The 19,390-nt window shown below is 34.1% G+C and overlaps 1 protein-coding gene across 2 annotated transcripts in view; it reads left to right on the forward strand.

Moving 5' to 3' along the window:
- The window catches only part of LOC143239239 (uncharacterized), a 93,296-nt gene extending 78,842 nt beyond the window's left edge, over nt 1-14,454 (forward strand). Inside the window, exons 2-6 of one of the 2 annotated variants that reach the window (XM_076480150.1) lie at nt 4,665-4,805; nt 7,466-7,604; nt 10,368-10,537; nt 11,800-11,918; nt 13,377-14,454. In XM_076480150.1, coding sequence (XP_076336265.1) covers nt 4,665-4,805; nt 7,466-7,604; nt 10,368-10,537; nt 11,800-11,918; nt 13,377-13,541 — 734 coding nt within the window. In that variant the 3' untranslated portion in view covers nt 13,542-14,454. The remainder of the gene's footprint in view (nt 1-4,664; nt 4,806-7,465; nt 7,605-10,367; nt 10,538-11,799; nt 11,919-13,376) is intronic. The other variant, XM_076480149.1, reaches the window with a different exon arrangement.
- Nucleotides 14,455-19,390: the final 4,936 nt, after the last annotated feature.

Genomic DNA, 19,390 nt, shown 5'->3' on the forward strand with positions numbered 1-19,390 from the left:
CATATTATCGTTTGAGTAGCCTCGTTCCAATTTCTGTTAATAAAACATAGATAATAATTTAAAGATCAGCAGAATACAGCTGCAGGAAGTCCACCATGTTCCGATGTACGGAGTTCAGTTGTGTCGTGTTCTAAACAGATCTGTATCTGTATCTTTATCGATGAACGAAGAAGTATGTTGTTGTGTACCTGCATAGGCATTGGTAAAAGTTTCAAAAATGCCTCATTACGAAAAAAAATAGTGCACATTAAAACATGGAAAAATAAAATGAACTTTTGCCTTCCCAGATCCAAAAATAATAATAATTAATTATTTAAATACACAATCTTTATGAATATTCTGGCATACAATCATATATTATCAGACTATTAAATATTGTTTGGTAATCAATTTGGGGAAAATTACTTCATTAAAAATATAGATGCAAAAATACTGCATTCATTTATGGTTATTTGTTTGTATATTATTGAGATATTGCAACGGTCCCCATTTGTTTTACCACGGTGGATGATGGCGTATGACGACCTTAAAATCCAGGGCTGGGCCTGAATTTGTTGGAGAAATTACATCAATATCCAAATACGATATGTCTTACTTTTAACAATACCTGACAGTGGCGCTGGTTACAAATCAGGTTTTTGGATGGCCTGATGTGTATCCTCCTCCAGGGCTCCTTAATGGGAACGATGAACTGTCGACATAAAGAGAACTTATTGACTGTAGAAAGAAGATCACTTTATTTCAAAGACATACTAAATACAACTTTGAAAACAAGATCAAAGAAGATTTGTTTCTGTTTGTTTTTTTAATTTCGTGCAAAGTTACATGAGGGCTATCTGTACTAGCCGTCACTAATTTAGCAGTGTAACACTAGAGGGAAGGCAGCTAGTCATCACCACCCACCGCCAACTCTTGGGCTACTCTTTTACCAACGAATAGTGGAATTAACTGTCACATTACAACGCCCCCACGGTTGAAAGGGCGAACATGTTTGGTGCGACCGGAATTCAAACCTGCGACCCTCAGATTACGAGTCGAACGCCTTAACCCACCTTGCCATGCCATGCGCAAAATCAAGAAAACCTAATACTTAGTAATATTCCCGCCGTTCAGTTACATATTCCAAAATAAAAAAGGTAGATTCAAAGATGCAGAGAGTTGTGATAAATTATGAAAGTTATGTATTTCTACTTTATTTCAGCCTCCCTCAGTATGTCGCAGGCTAAAAACCGAGTTACAATACCCGTGGTGGGCAAAGCACCGATAGTCCATTGAGTAGAGTTGTGCTTAACTCTAGACAAAAATCCACTTTCTTAATTAACTTTTTTTAAATCTCATTAATTAACAAAAGCATTTTAAGATTAACACGATAATTGTACTTGATTGCTACCAGTAACTTGCTTACAATTGGGTTCGGTTGCTGATAATTAATTATACAATATGGAAGAACCCATAACCGTCGCTTTTTAAATTTTGATTCTTTGTTTTAAAATTATGAGACGAGTTTACGTAAAATTATAAATAATTGTTTTACATTACGTTTTACTATCTTTTTACATTTCTTTAAAATAAAAAAAAAATCGCAAAAACAAATTTGTTTAACTTTATATTTCATATTTGTAACGCTGAAATAAATTATTAATTTTTTCGTGTGTCCCGTGGCTCAGCGGCATGTCTGCCGATTTATATATCTAGAAACTGGGCTTCAATACCCGTGATGTGCAGATCACAGATAGCCCTTTGACTAAACTACAAACAGATTTAGCGGCATGTCTGAGGGCTTATGGTTTTAAATATCGGATTTTGATTCCCATGGTGAACAGACCGCAGCGTAAGCTCTGTGATGAATAACAAACCATCTTATGTGTAACATTGTAAAACACCGTTCAACTAGTTTCATGTATAACATTGTAAAACACTGTTCAACTAGTTTTATGTATAACATTGTAAAACACTGTTCAACTAGTTTTATGTATAACATTGTAAAACACCGTTCAACTAGTTTTATGTATAACACACTGTTCAACTAGTTTCATGTAAAACACCGTTCAACTATTTTATGTAAAACACTGTTCAACTAGTTCATAACATAAAACACCGTTTCATGTATAACATTGTAAAACACTGTTCAACTAGTTTCATGTATAACACTGTAAAACACCGTTCAACTAGTTTCATGTATAACACTGTAAAACACCGTTCAACTAGTTTCATGTGTAACACTGTAAAACACCGTTCAACTAGTTTCATGTATAACACTGTAAAACACCGTTCAACTGGTTTCATGTGTAACACTGTAAAACACCGTTCAACTAGTGTCATATGTAACATTGTAAAACACTTATCATTCAACTAGTTTCATGTGTAACATTATAAACACTTACTGTTCAACTAGTTTCATGTGTAACATTGTAAAACACTAACTGTTCACTAGTTTCATGAGTAACTTTGCAAAACACTAACTGTTCACTAGTTTCATGAGTAACTTTGCAAAACACTTTCCATTCAATTAGTTTAATAATACTGATAATCGCTGTTTATATTAAGTATTTCACTGTTATCTTTACAACTTCAAGTCTGGCAAGCTCTGTTGGTCATTGTTGCGAGTTGAGCGACCTGCTCGCCCTTTCAGGCGTAGGAGCGTTATAAAATTACGGCCAATTTCACTAGTCATTGGTAAACAAGAAGCCAAAAAAGGCGGTCGTAAGTGTTGATTACCTCTGCCTATAATTGCTGAATAAAGTACGGCTAGCACGGTTAGCCCTAAGAGTAGCTTTGCGCGAAATTCAAAACAAATAAAAAAACAAACTTTACAACCTCTGAGGTAAAATAAATCACATTATATATAACCTCAGTTTGAAAATAATAATTTCCGTGTCAAAAATCATTCACTAAGCCTTAACCATATGCTCATAGGAAATGTTATCCGACAAATGAACTGAAATGTGTCTTTATGATTCATATTTACCACGAACTGAGTTATTTTTTTCACAATATAAGAAAGATAACATCATGTGACAAATATTGCTCTTTGATGTTTCTACCTTATTTTTATAAAAGAAACGTAATTCGTGTAAAGCAGGAAAAAGAGAAAGGAAGAACAGAATGTTAATTTCAGATTAATTCATGTTAATTTCGCATGATGAAACTTTACATACACGTAAGATTGAACGTTTTTCTTTTGTCCCTGATTGAAGTTTTCTTGTTTTTGGATTTTTTTCGGGAGACAAAATGGAAATATGGATTTTTTTTTGGTAGATAAAACATTTTTTTATTAAGGAAAACCTGGAATGAAGGGCATTTCCACTTTCTGTTACTTGAAGTGGAAAGTTGCGTGATAAAAGATTCAAGAGTAAGATAGGGGGGTCTTTCGTTTCTGGTGATATTTGGTATTAGGAACTAACTAAACTGCCGGTTCATGGTCATCTAACGTGTGTGCTTAGATATATACAGCAATTCTGAGAAACTTCCGTGTAAAAATTCCATCTTATATAGTATCAAAGTTTTCTGTATTATTCCAATTACAATTCCACGTTTTACATTAACGCCAAGTTATTCACAGTATATTCGACATAGTTCCAACATAAATAATATTAGTATTGTAACTATGTCCACTAGTTGCTGCTAAGACCTTTAAGGTATTTTGCTTAAAAATTAGTGACTTTACACATCTATATTTAGAGCCCTAGTGGTACAGCAGTTAGTCTACCGGCTGTATAACGCTAAAGTACCGGTTTTTTTATACCCTTGGTTAGCACAGCACAGATAGCCCACTACGTAACTATGAGCACACATACCACGAAACAAACAAAAAGGTCTTTTTCAATCAGTTTTTTTTTTACACTGAGTGGTGTAACATGAAATAGAAAACAACCCAATCTCATACAATATTTGGACTCACCAATAAAGAATAGTATGAAATTAACCCAGTAATTCGAAGGTTAATATCAGTTGTGTACTTAGATCTACTTCTTTACGGTTTTCCCTTTAATATATTTCTCACACTTCATCAAGCGACGGTAAGTTCCACCGGGACTGTTCTTAGATATGTCTCTGTGATCACTGTATCGATATACTCACAAAATAACACGTTTATATCTCAAAGCAGCTATTGATGCATTTCGAGGAATTGTATTTTTAATGACTTAAAATAAAGCTTTAAATTATAGAGTCATCAATTAATGATTTTTATAGTCCTTAGATTTCTAGCTATCAGTATCAAGATGACAGGTCTTTGATGGCGAGATTTTTATGGCTAAATAAGTTTTATGGTAAAACTTTACTTTCCTATTAATCCAACGTATTTAGGTGTAAAAATTGTGTGTTGAAAAGTGCTTATTCTACAACTCACATAGTTAGATATTAATCTAGGTTCATGCAGATGTAAATCCTTTATTCGCTTGACTGCCCGAAATGCACACACAAATCTGACAACTGATATATAATAATAACGAAACTATTTCCTTACTATGTGTTTTATTGTTAGTTTTTTTGTCTTCAGGCTTGCGTTATTGTCACCCTAACTGTCCATTACCTTGTACTCAAGCAGCTAAATAGCATTAAATAGCAACTACTGGCTCGTAATCGTGAATCTTCTGGGTGGATATTTTATCCAGTCACGTGTTTTTTTGTGTGTGTTAGACATATTGTTTATTATTTTACAGGTAAACAGCTGGGCCAGGAATGCACCATTACCCAACAGTGTGAACTCGACAACAGACATTCGCATTGTTTGAATGACATATGTACCTGCAAAGAAGGTTTCTTTCACGTTCAAGACATCAACGGCACCGTATGTCTTAAGGGTGAGTTCTACTAGCGAAAGAACTGTTTGTTCAGTTTAAGCACATAAAAAAAAAAACTGTACAAGATACGTCGCGATACAAAGGCGTATTTCGAGAAAATAAAACATTAGCCACTAGAGACAAAACTCATGAGAAATAATGGATCTCATTAAATGTCTCTGGTTTTGAAATGGTAGACAAGAGGGAAAGTCGCGAGTGAACACCATACACCGATAGTACGTGCGTTCTTTTAATCGTACAATAGGATTTGACAATCACTCTATATAGCACCAGCAGACCCAAAATGTGCAACGTATTTTTTGTGTGTTGTTTTTATATGTAAATAGAGTTGGTATGTATCACAAAATAAATAAATGTTAGTGATAGATGAATCCAGACTCTCTCTAGTAATTAATTTAAAGATTAAGGTGAGGTGACTTCGCATCCGCATTGTACTTTGTATTCACATTGTTGAGAAAGTTGTAAGCTTAAGTACAAACAAAATAAATAGTTTTATATTGTAGGATGTTAATTTCTAGAATATATACATGTACAAATTCAGAAAAATTAGTGTAACTAAGATGTGATTCCAATAAGTAAACCTCTTGTTGTTGGTAAGGCGAAATTTTACATCCTTGTAGATGAAAACTTAAATAACGTAATAATTCACACTCCATTTTTGTGAGTAAAAATGAAAATTTAAGTAATGTAATAGTTCACAATACTTCTATGTGAGTAAAATCGTGAGTTAGTAAACAGAATAGAAAGTCGTGGAATTGATGTATGAAATAAAATAAAAAGGATAGCTTTTCTAAAGATAATTATTTCGTAGCCATGACCCGTCATGACCAGGTGGTTAGGGTGTTCAATTCGCAATTTGAGGGTCGCGGGTTCGAATCCCCGTCTCACCAAACATGCTCGCTCTTTCAACAATGAGAGTGCTATATTTGACGCGTAATTTCACTATTCGTTAGTACGAGAGTAACCCAAGAATTGACGGTTGGTGGTGGTGACTAGCTGTCTTCCCTCTAGTCTTACACTGCTTAATTAGGGACGGCTAGTGCAGATAGTCCTCGTGTATCTTTGCGCGAAATTAGAAAGCAAACTTATAATTACTTTTTTCCGAAGATAATAAGTAATTATAACAATACATTTATATCAAGTTTAGTTTTGTTGAGATAATTTCTTAAAATATATTAGTAGATATTTTTTTAATATTTCTTTATCTATGGATGTAAGGTAATTTAATCTAACGACGGATGTAAATTCACGTATGTGTTATTGTTGTTTTATGTGTTGTTATTATTTTATTTGTGTGTTTTTTTTTTTCGAGGGGGTAAGGTATAGCTTAGGTGTTTGTTCTTCACATCCAGAAAAATATCAAATCACAGTACCTTTTATTTTAGCGGGTATATGAGTGGTACCTTTAGTGCCATGTGGGTTAAACGGCCTAATCAGGGACTCGGAACTCTGGCAGAGCCACCTATAATTTAAGGCAGTTGCTGTTGATCAGAGGAAGAACAATGAATTTCAATATTATATGTATTTATACAGTAAAAGTTCCAGGAGACAGTTTCTTTAGTTGCAGTAACCATAAGCGTATTCTATCAAAAGAAAGTGTCGGGACCATATCCTTCTGCGTTTGTCGGGACATTTACGCCTACGAGTTGAACAAAATCAGATTGTTAAGTGTTGTATATTACGAAAATTACTTTTAATAAGATTTAATAATAGAAGATAACCACGAGACGCTGCTGGAATCTATATCCTTAAGGATACTTTAGCTCTGAAAACTAAGTTTATGCCACTACTAATTGATTTGATTTTCTACGTTATTCAAAATTACTACTTTAGCGTCAACATTATTTCATATAAAAGCATTATGGTCTACTTGCTGCGGGAATAAAACCGACCGGACATTGTGACGTCACACATAAATAGTTCAATAAATGTTTTATATGCCATCCATCTGTCTGTCAAAACGAAGAGATGTGTTTTTAGTACCCGTAGATGTTACAAGTATGAAGCAACCTTGTAACATCATTAATCTTGTATCAACTAAACTTTTGGATACTTAGGAGTGGACAAGTGTGTATTAATATCAGTAATGAATGGATTCGAGATTTTCTTGGAAATGATAAAGGTATCTATTGTAGCTCAAGACAAAGCGCGCAAGATTCCTTTTTCGAACTTTCGCACAAATGCTATTCATAATTACTAGCGAAAGGTAGGCCGTACATTGGAACCCAACTCGTAAATGTGCAGAATATGGAACCGCTTTAAAATCTCTTTCTTTTAAAAAATACACCAGTTTTTATTGTTTTCAGAGTAAGACCATGGGAAAAGTATATTTCTAAGACTTGAACACACAACCAGTGTGACTGCTCAGGTTATAACAATTTTTAACGGTTTAAAAACTGCCGCTTCCCCTAAAAAAAGTAGATATCGGACAATATATAAGAAGAATTATTAACAATTCACCAAAAGTTTGGTGTAACTCAATCTGGTATATCTCGCTCGCTAATATTTCAATTATTATTATTGTTTCAATAAATTCTTGCCGATTTCCTGTTTAGGAGCTGTGAATATTCATTAGTATTTTAAAAGGTTTTTATTGAATTATTTCCCGTGTGAGATTGGTAGCTAGAGTGACTTTTCACGATGTATGTTCTCATTTTAAGGAAGTTTCGTGGATGTAGAAACTGCGACCGAAACCTTGGGGGAACCAACTACAGATGTACAGATGAAGATGATTCCAATCATTGTGGCCTTGGGAGTGATGTTCGTCGGTATATGTGTAGCTATGCATTTATTCAGCAAGTACGTGTTTTTATTTTGTCCAAACATAAGCCCTCGGCATACGTATTGGAAAAGAGATCGTAAGCTGTAGTGAAAGCCAAAGTATTTGTTTACGAGGGCGGTCCTAGATGCGTCTCACGTGTACTTCGACACACAAAAGTAGGGCTACAGAAACACAAACTCTTACCGTGAGCGAACACGAGTCATTTCTAAGTATACTGCTTAAGTTTATTTGTTTTTTAACTTGAACTTTTCAATTATATGTTACTAAACACCTGCCTTTAGAAAACCAAATATTCACGGAGAATGTTAATTAATTAAATAATTTAACTTTGTTCAAAAATATTATACTAACATCAACATTCTAATAATCAAAGAAAGAAATTGTGGTTCCACCTACTGGACGTAGTGAGGGAATAGGAACAACCGGACGCTCTGACGTCACACGAATAAGTCAATAAAATTCTACATGTCATCCATCTATCTATACAAAAATTCGCTACTTCTACCTATCCTAGCCCAGGGGACGTAATCTTAGGCTAGTAGATTCGAATCCCCGTCATACAAAACACGCTCGCTCTTTCAGCCGTCATAATGTAACGGTCAATCCCACTATTCGTTGGTAAAAGAGTGGCCCAAGAGTTGGCGGTGGGTGATGATGACTTGCTGCCTTCCCTCTAGTCTTACACTGCTAAATTAGTGACGGCTAGAGCAGATAGTCCTCGTGTAGCTTTGCGCGAAATTAAAAAACAAACAAACAATCTACCTGATCAATGAAAAAAGGTTTAACTAAATTAATAATGTCAAACCATTATTTTCTCTTTATTTAAATATTCCATTCTATCAATCTTCAATGAGAATTTACGCCTCTAAATTTTGTAATCGTAACTGTTCAAACTAATTTACATTTTATCTTAAAATATCCAATCTATTTGTCGAAGTCCATATTACCATCTTTTATCGAATGGAACATTCAGGGATGGATACACAGGGGGGAATGAGGGATGCATCCCCCCACTGGTCATACAAAAATTGTGTATGATTACTTGTAATTTGATATTTTAGAATAAAATCAATAAATGAGAGTTCATAGTTATATATGTTTCTTTTCTTTGTTTCTAAATTAATTCCATGAAATTTACTTTGCAGTAACAAGGAAAAGTTTACTTGGGGTCAGGTTTAAGTCACTGTTACTTTTATACCCCCACCACCAAAAAATCCTGTATTCACCCCTGGGAACATTGCTTTTTGACCCAGCATGACTAGGTGGTTAAGGCACTCGAATCGTAATCTGAAGGTCGGTCGGGTTCGAATCCCCGTCGCACAAAACATGCTCGCCCTTTCAGCCGTGGATGCGTTATAATTTATCGGTCATCCCACTATTCGTTGGTAAAAAAGTAGCCCAAGATTTGGCGGTGAGTGAGATGACTTGCTGCCTTCCCTCTAGTCTTACAGTGCTAAATAAGGGACGGCTAGCACAGATAGTCCTCGATTAGCTTTGCGCGAAATTCAAAAACAAACAAACATTGCTTTTTATTTCCAACAAGTCAGTCGAGTTTCGTTGAAATTTCAAAAATCTTAACGTGTGTACTATTTTACAATTGTCCTATTTCTAAATGAGTGAACTTTCTTGAGTGAAACTAAATAAACTTACAAGCTTTTTCTTAACGTGCTATGTTTTAACGTGGTATTTTCACTCTGGTGTTAAAAATAATTAATTATCTTTTCCCCCTTTTTCTCCTACCTCATACATTTTTATTTTCCAATTAAAGAACTAATGAAATTTGCAGATTAACACTACAGTGATAAAACGTAAGAGGCAAATAAACTGAAACTCGTTAAGGTTTATTGATTCTGTAACAATGTCCCTGGAACAAATATTTATTTATAACAACTTTTAAGGAAGCAATCTCTACCTTAGAACAGCAACTGCTCCAAGTGAATATATCACCAATGTTAAATATATATTCTTAAATATGCTTAAAATTAATAGTGCGTAAATTTAAGTGAAATTACACATTCTGAATCAACACTACTCATCTTGTTGAACGTCGAGCCCTCTAGTGGCACAGAGGTACGTATCAGAGTGATGTTTACCCTACAGATAATGTTTCAGGTTATTATTATTCATTGTACACACAGTTATTCGTCTAAAAATCAGTGTTTCAAAAAATTAATCATGCTAACTTTCACAAAGAAATGGCTTGAAAAACCTGTTAAGTCAAGTGACTTTGTATCAAAGAAGTAGTCAAAACGTGTAGCCTTCGGAGCTTAGAAAACTGAAGTTCTAAATAGACTCGTCTAGTGTAGTGTACCATAGAGACCAAATGCTTGTCAATAAAATCAAGTGTTAATTGTTATACTTAGAGAAACGATGTTTGGTATTTACGAAAGATGCATTATAAGGTACAATATTATCCACAAGTCCTAATGCAACATCAATACTGTGGTTGATGAATTGTTCCTCAAAAGATGAATGGTAAAGTATAATATTATTCAAAAATCCCAATGCAACATCAGTACTGTGGTTGATGAATTGTTCCTCAGAAGATTAATAACTATATTTTAAGATCTAGGTAAGATTATAAATAGATTCTAAGTTACTTCCATGTATATAATACGCAATTTAAAGGGATTGTTTTTATAAATAATTTTTTTTTACGTATACTTAAAGATTACGAACCATTTAACTTAATAATAGGAACTTTGTAGATTCCGTGTTGCTTATGTTTTGATCACGTATCTTGTGTTACTTTTGCTCTTTAATAATCTATGTTCCGTCAGAGCCCGATTCCGGGATCACCGGACAATATTCAACTCACCTCATCCTCGTCTGATGCATATTAAAGTTAGCCGGAGTCAGAAAAGTGGGAAGCGTCGTACAAGCTTTCAAGTTCCTGACTGTCGTCAAACCAGCTTGAGTGCTCAAGTTTCGCCCCACACTTCACGCTTTGGTAAGTAACTCGCAGCTACTCTTCAAACACGTTGTTTTTTTTTTTTACATACTGAACACATTCTACAGTACTGTTTGCCCTTCCCACCTAACTTTTGATATATTTCTCCCTTTCTCAAAATTAAGCTTGTTGACTTATAATGCTCAAATTCTGGACTTGATCCCTCTTGTAGGTTTTGGTTTGTTTTGAATTACGCGCAAAGTCACACGAGGGCTATCTGCGCTAGCCGTCCCTAACTTAGTAGTGTGAGACTAGAAGGAAGACAGCTAGTCATCGCCACCCACCGCCAACTCTTGGGCTACTCTTTTACCAATGAATAGTGGGATTGACCGTCACATTATAACGCCACCACGGCTGAAAGGGTTAGCATGTTTGGTGTGACAGGGATTTGAATCAGCAAACCTCAGATCACGATTCGAGCGCCTTAACCACCTGGCCATGCTAGGCCTCCTCTTTTAGGTAAATCACAGATAGCCCATTGTGCAAATTTTCCCTAAAACAAAACAAAACGTACAATCAAACTTCTCTCTCCCGGTTTAGAACTGTCCTTCAGAGAAAACATTCTGGCGATTCCAATAATCATACAATTCGCTAACATTGAATCAAAATTATATTTTTAGTACATGTTGGCATATTTCTTTCTATTTTTGACTTAATAAATTTTGTATTATATTCTGCATATATTGTTATATGCTTAACTTGTTCTCAAAATTTAGTAGAACTATTTGGGACAGGTATTATTAATAGTACAAGCTAAACGTCTTACAAAACTGTAGGAAACTAACAATAGTAATAAACATTAAGAATGCTGACCAACACTAAATTAGGAAGATGTCACTAAAGAGTTTGTTTTCATCACTATCCTACCTAAGATATTTTCTTGCTTAATTATTCGGCTTGATAATAAATGTGACTTTTTTTTTCTAACCGCTCATGCTTCGCTGTTCTTAACAATTAAACTTTTATATTGAAAACCATAGATATGAACAACCAATAAAGTTCAAAAATTATTCTATTAAGCTTGCCTCGACATCTCTCAATGTTATTTTCTCTTATGGCGCCCATAGTAGATGAGCGATAAGCCTGAGAGCTTAAAATGTCCAAATTATAGGTTCGAACCCTTCGGTAGGCATAATGGAGTTAGTTTATTTATAGCTTTGTGATGATACAGTTTTCATTTTTACCATAAACAATAAAAAAATTTAATCATAGAAAATAATTACTTATATTAAGGTAACCTTTTGTGTTTGTGTGTGTTGTAGAATCTCAACAAGGAAGCCAAGAACCTCTTAATCCCCCAAGCAAAAGTACTGGCAGTAGTCTCGTGGAAAGCCCCACGTCCCAGCCCGGATCATCTTTCAGTAGCAATACTGTGAAAAAGGTGAAGGGTCAGATGTCAGACTATTGACCTGTCCGTTGATGTATTTTCTTATGTGTTATTCTTTGTCGTTTTATCAACTTTTTCTTTTCTTTGCCAATAAGTGATTTAAATTAGCTCAAAACAGACAATATTTTGATATCTAGGCAATTTTTATCTTTGTTTTCTTTGATCCGTTAGAGCAATTGTTAGTAAAGTATATCATGATATTAAAGATCTTAAATGAATGATATTTTATCACTATAGATTATGTTAGATCATTATAAACCATATTACATCACTAAAGATCATATTAAATCATTATATATCATATTAAAACACTATAGATCATATTAGATCATTATGGATCATATTAGATCACTATAGATTATGTTAGATCATTATAAACCATATTACATCATTATAGATCATATTAAAACACTATAGATCATATTAGATCATTATAGATCATATTAAATCGCTGTAGATCATATTCGTTGAATGATAGATGGTAATAATAGTTCATAATTCTGTGACTTTTAAACCGAAGAATAAATGGATAATACGGTTTCATATTTCACTGAAGATTCGACAGCATAAGTTTTGTAATAGGAGAAAAAATAAACTAAAAAGCAGAGCAGCGAAAAACTTTATAAATAGTAATTATAAATTGTAATTTTATATAAATATCTCACATATAAACGTGATGCAAATTAATTCTGTAACATATTTTAAATAATTCGTAACTGTATTTTAATGTTATACAATATCAAAGACGGGTCCCCCTCTGGTATAACGGTAAGTCTATTGATTTACAACGCTAAAATTAGTGGTTCGATTCCCCTCGGTAGACTGTGGCTTTACTATAAGAAAACACACCCACACATCAAAGGCAGATCCAAACTTTAAGAAATACAAAGAGAATTGTTTGTTTTTTTGTTTTTAAATTTCGCGCAAAGCTACTCGAAAGCTATCTGTGCTATCCGTCCCTAATTTAGTAGTGTAAGACTAGAGGGAAAGCAGCTAGTCATCACCGCCAACTCTTGGCCTACTCTTTTACCAATGACTAGTGTGATTGACCGTCACATTATAACACCCCAAGGCTGAAAGGGAGAGCATGTTTGGTACGACGAGGATTCGAACCCCTGACCCTCAGATTACGAGTCGAACGCCTTAATCCATCTGGTCATGCTGCTCCTTACAAAGAGGAAACTAATAGTTTAAGAAACTAACCATTTGAAGGATTCAAATAATTTTATAGAAGTTGAAACGGAAATTCATAAAAATCTGAAAAAAGAGAAAGAAAACGAAACTATAGTTTCAGCTGTTTTAGATCATATTAGAAACCATATCGAATTTAGTTCGTGTCTCAAAACAGAGAACATAATTTGAAGTAGAACTTTGAAAAGGTTATACTTGGAGATGATGGATTTGTTAGAAGATCACATTGCTAAGTGTTATACGACTGTTATTTCTTTTCAGGTTTCTGCTGATGTGGAAATTAAAAAGGCCAAGGTGGACCTAGAACCACTCAGACTAAGCTACACCGCTGTGCCAACCGGACCTAGTTCACCAACCGTTATTATTTCTAACAGAAGAGGTTCCACCGTTTTGGACAATGACTCGTCCGACCTGAATCATGTCTGAACAACCAGTTTTTAGTACTGCATTTATCTTGTGAAGACTTTACCACCACCCAGTAATGATTCATTCGGAAGATTGTCAGATTTAACCTCTCGTACTTTATTGATTTCTGTAAATTATCACCGAGAGAGCCAGTCTGAGAAATGTCATCTTAACTCCTGTGCGTAATGTTTACCAGATCCTTCCTGGCACTGTAAAAATCTAAGCTGAACATAATATTATCCAAAGCTATTATTTTCTAACTGGTAAAAAAAAATCATACTAAAAATTTATGCTCTCGGAAATTCTTTTAATATTCGTACTAATGTTTACGTAGATATAGAAATCATAATTTGAACACAGAAATTTGAGACATGTACATAGATAAGTCTTTGAAGTTCAAACTACTTAATTGGGTCACAGCTTACAAAATTTCATTTCTATTTGCTCACTTTGCACATGTTCTTTCCTATACTATTTCTAACACTCAATTTCTCTTTCTTTAAATATAGTTTTCAACAAGTCCAAATTATTCATACCCGTTTTTTTCATCTCATTGTAATAAAGATATCGATATTGTGAAATAACTTGATATTGGTTTTAAAATATATATATATTCAAAAGAAATGAAGTGATTATTTTGAACTTTAAATATGAAGAAATAACGTCTCCCTCTAACGGTTAATAAGTGTATGTTCTTTTTTTCCTCTAAGATCTCAGTCTATTGGAGAACTCTTCTTAAAAACCTATTTATCTTGTTAACCAATGAATTTCTTCCTTGTCATTTCGGATGCATTTTATAATTCAATGATATTTTGTAATGATACGTTGATTTCTATGCTATTGTAATACAAAGTGCACATATAAATAGGCAGACACACTTTTGCACATGAGCATTGTAGTATGAATATATATATATATATTTATTTATCTGATAATAGATGTTCGTATCGATATTTATTTTCTGATATTATTATTGTATAATAACTAAGCGAAATCTTTCCATTGGGGCGACGTTTCGAATACACACTTCAAGGTCCCACAAATGTAATACTATTCTAGCTATTCATCCTGGCATTTTCACAAACCATCCCGTTCTGTTTCTATATTTTAATACCTTGTATGTCTATTCAAAGTTCCTCTGTTTCAAACTATATCTGCAACATGCTCATTTACAAATAACTGTTTGTTTGCAATTTTCTGTGCTCTTGGCCAACGCCTCAGATTTTCGTAGCCACGCGTCTTGGGGGCGTATGTACATTCTGTTTAAAATTAAATTTAAATTTAAAATTGATGGAAACTGTCTCCCGTATTTACAATGTTTGGCGTTACTAGGAACTGGCACACAGGGCCCGTGCCTTGACTCTATTTAATTGTGCCCCGGAATCCCCAGTTGGTGTCTTGGAAAATCAAAATAGAAAATTATGATCGATATCATACAGAAACGTCGAAAATTACTTCGCTTACGGGCTCGAGCCCCAAATCTTTGAAACACATAGCTACACCTCTGATATTTACGCTTAAAATACCCAAAATTGCAATATTTGATCATTAAAAACGATAAAGTTCTCTCTCTCAAGTTCTGACGTCACGCAATTTCCTTTTATACGTTTGTGACTGTGTACATATTTTTGATCAAGAATTCTTGGAATATGATTACCACGAAACGGCTCTAAACGTATGATCATTACATGTACTTGTTCGCATCACAGTGAGGCTGATAAGAATTCCACTGAAATTATTTTCTGGCCCAGATCAAGTACGGTGCGTGTGTTTTTTTATAGCTATCTGCTGTGTCCACCGAGGTGACTCAAACCTCTGATTTTAGCCTTATAAATCCTTAGACATACCGCTGTCCCAACGGGAGACAGGTCAAGTAGAAACAATATATATAATAATGCTTCAATAACACCATGTTTGTTCAACGCCGCTGCCGACAAGGCCTTTCGCCTAATACTACAACTATTCAGATCGTCTGAGTCACGATACGCAAAGCTTTCGTTTGACATTCATTATTTTATTTATTATGGCTCAATGACGGAACTTAAGCAAATATACAAAATCCGCTTTAAAAAATATGGAGAATGAATTCGAAGACGTCCCTAGGATTTTTTTTTTTTTCAGATGGGAGGTCGTTTTTAAAATCATTAACACAAGTAGGCCTAAGTAAGCCGCGAGTCAGTAGTGGTCCAGTATATTTGTATCTCAAAACGGCTGGTATGGGTATTAACAATTTTACTAATAAAGCAGAAAACAATGTTTCGACCTTCCTAGCTCATCTTCAGGTTAACCATACCAGTCGTTCTGAGATACGTTTTTATTTCAAGTTGGTTTCTCGTCATCGAGAAGTCCATTATATAGTCCATACCGAGGCTACTGTCACATTGGAGAAACACGTCAGCAGATTTTTTTTATTTTGTATTTTTACAAAATTTAATTTTCTTTAACCGTGAAAATGCAGTTGCAAAGAATTTCAACTGTTCATGTAATTATAATTCAACTTTACCTTGACTTGTTTAACGAATATCTTTTTTCTTTAAGTTGGAACTATCTTCTATACTAAGTCCCGAATCATCTGCAGTATCACCACATTTTCACTCAAGATATCTACAGACATTTTAAAAATTGCTAAATTTCAAATGCTTTTACACGTTCTTCAAAGCACAACACCGAGACAAAAAGAAGGCTATTAATCGATTGTAAGGAGATATACTTTTAATAAACAAACTTTAACAAGTTGCATAAATGCCACAAGCATCTTTAACTCGTAATATGAAAATCGTTTTGATTGTGAAACACAAGCTGTGTATTACCAGCACTAAACATTTGTGATACTAGATGGCACTGCTGATTTAAAAAAAATTCACGAAAATCTGAATTACAGAATCTTTGACGAAAACACATAATAAGAATAAGATTAGCATCACTCCCCTTTGCTATCCAGATACACCCGCTGATTGGCTGCCTCAGAGTAGAAGAAGTGATGTCATTAAAGATAATGACGCAATTTGTGGGGAGTAGGAGAGTTGTCATCCCCCTCTCCTGAGGCAGCCAATCAGCGCATGTATCCAGAGTGCGGGACATATCATTCACAGGTAAACAGAGCAAACAAACAAAACAAGTGTAATAATTAGCTGTATATACATATAAACAGTGATGTCAAGAAAACACACTTGTAGAAAAAATATATATGTAAAAACAGTATTACAAACCGTTGTAATGACGTGTATTAAACAGCCCTCAGGGTTGCATTGGCTTGCCTCCCGATAGCACAGCGTGACGTCTGTGAACTCCCACCGCTAGAAACTGGGTTTAGATACCCGTAGTGGGCAGAACAGGTATCCGATTGTGTAGCTTTGTGCTTAATTTCAAATAATCAAATCAAATACACCGGCTTTTAACGTAATATAGTTTTTTGTCTTTTAAAAAAAAAAGAAGCTCTAAGTTTCACTTGTCATTATTTGCTGTCTCCTGTTAGTGGTTTTCAACCACAAGATCAAACCCCAAATAGGGTTATATATGTGTATGTGTTTATCGAAAACTTATTTATCTCACTGTGGGATAACACAGTGTTATATCTCAGAATTTTCACAAACCCGAGTAGTTTTGTTAAACACTCAAAATATTACCCACTTTTCATATCATACAATTTCAACAATATTTTTGTGTGTTTTATAAATAAGTCTCTGAAAGCTGACTTCTCTTGTAGTCAGCACTCTTAAGAACTAGCAACCTATTTTTCGTCTTATAAAGATATTTGCACATGATAATTTGCCTTTAGATTAACAAATGTAACCAGTTTGTACATTTATACATAACATTCTTTTATACAGCAGTTCACTCAGAATGTTATCTCGCACTGCACACCCTTGTGCCTATTATATTGACCGTACAACTGCGATTACTTCTTAAATAGCTGAAATCCTCGAGACGGGATTATTTCTTAGATTTATCGTTAGAAATTATTACTGAAATGTGTGTCCTCTTATTATAAAGATAATTACGTGTTCACAGCTTTATACATTTTACTTGTATATACAAGTTATACATTTAGGTATGAACTGTAGATATCAAGACGGTCGGTAATGGTAGAATCATCAATATGATATTCCTTATAACAACCCGAAATGTTCACTGAATGTAACCCACTTTCGAAACATTGCGAAAAGATCGTTTGGAAAGCTAACGATGCAGATTTAAGCTATTCAATGTTCTTACGTAGAATTATTCGTGGCTATCGCTTTCTTTGTTAGTCACAACTGTGTTTTCGAACTGTTGCCAGTTTGTTAAAACATCTTTTGCTGGAGGCTTAAAAGAGGTTAGGCAGAAGTGAAATAACAGCATTTACTGAGTTAAAAGAGATGAGGTTATTCTACAATTGCATTGAAATTTCGAAAAGTTTAGACCTAAATGGACAAAAAGATGAAAATTATTGAAGTCTTAAAGGCTTGCAAGTTTACATTTCTCTAATGCTTAAGTTCGCCTCCAAAACTGTGTCTAAAGCATAAGTTTATAAGAAACTGGTAGATAGAAACAAAGTATATTGTATCGAACTTCGAAAAAAATTATAAAACTCTATTAGGAATTTATTGCGTTGTATTTCTTCCGCACTTAATAGCATAAATACACCATTCAATTATTAAAACATAGTTTTAATGAATACTTTGAAGAGTTCCTATGGATATCTAAAATACAAGTTGAGTGCAGAATGTATCCATGATGGTCATACATGTCTATTTGATATATCGGAAAGAGGAATGTTGACAACTGAATAAACTATACATAATTCTTTGTGCATGTGTGTGTTTCATTTTTCTTCCTAATTTATAAGTTAACATAACGATTTAAAATTTACTGATTTAATTTTATCACTTTCAAACGGTGGTAGATTCTTTTCACCACTGAATACATATAAATTTAATCTTAAAACTAAGTGTCTTCTCTGATTCTAGTTCCCCAGTGGCACAGCGCTGTGTCTTTAGACTTATACCGCTAGAAACTGGGTTTCAATATCCCTGGTGGGCAAAGCAAAGATAGCCCTTTGTGCTTAATAATAACGGCAACTTGTTCTTAGATTATTGACTGTTGAAAATATCCTTAGATTATAGGGACACTATAAGTAGATATCAAAGCTTAAATTCCAATATTTCCAACTTAGAAATAGCTTTTCAAAGCATTTGCCGAAAACAATTACAACAACGAAGTTCAAATTATTTTCATTCAGCTTTTCTAAACATGTTTAAAAACAACTTACTAGTTTGGACTATTTATATTTTGAAAAGTACTTCCTAGCACTCAAACTGCTCTGTTTATTTGTAGTTAAGCACAGGGCTACACAATGAGCTATCTGTACTGTGCCCATCACGAGTATCGAAACCTGATTTTTAGCGTTGTAAGTCCACAGACATGTTGCTGAACCGGTGATGGAGAGTATCTCTATCTAACGTAGAGTTTCTGATGTTTTTCTTCCTATTTTCGTTAACTTGCGTTTCCAAGATTATTAACTTACTTTCAACAACAAAAATGGAAATACGAAATCCAAGTGAATGTATAAAGTAAATAAGAAAGGTAAAATCAAGCTACATAAGTAAACTACACGGGTTAAAAATAAGTAAAATAGGTTTAGTAAATATTATCTTGTATTCGCGTGTATTATCGCTACCGCAGTAAGATCACGTGAAGGACCAAACTTTTAATATCAGATACCTCATCTTTATTTGTGTAATCCAGTGTTAGTTTTGGAATTAATTAATAAAATAATAACACCACTTTCTTTATAAATGACCTGACATGATCTCGTGGTTAGTGCGTCACCGAAGTAGTTTACCGTTTGAGCCTTAAGAGTGTTACGATGTGATAATCAATCACACCTT

Source organism: Tachypleus tridentatus, chromosome 13 (genome assembly GCF_004210375.1).
Source record: "Tachypleus tridentatus isolate NWPU-2018 chromosome 13, ASM421037v1, whole genome shotgun sequence".
NCBI classification, from domain to species: Eukaryota; Metazoa; Arthropoda; class Merostomata; order Xiphosura; family Limulidae; genus Tachypleus; species Tachypleus tridentatus.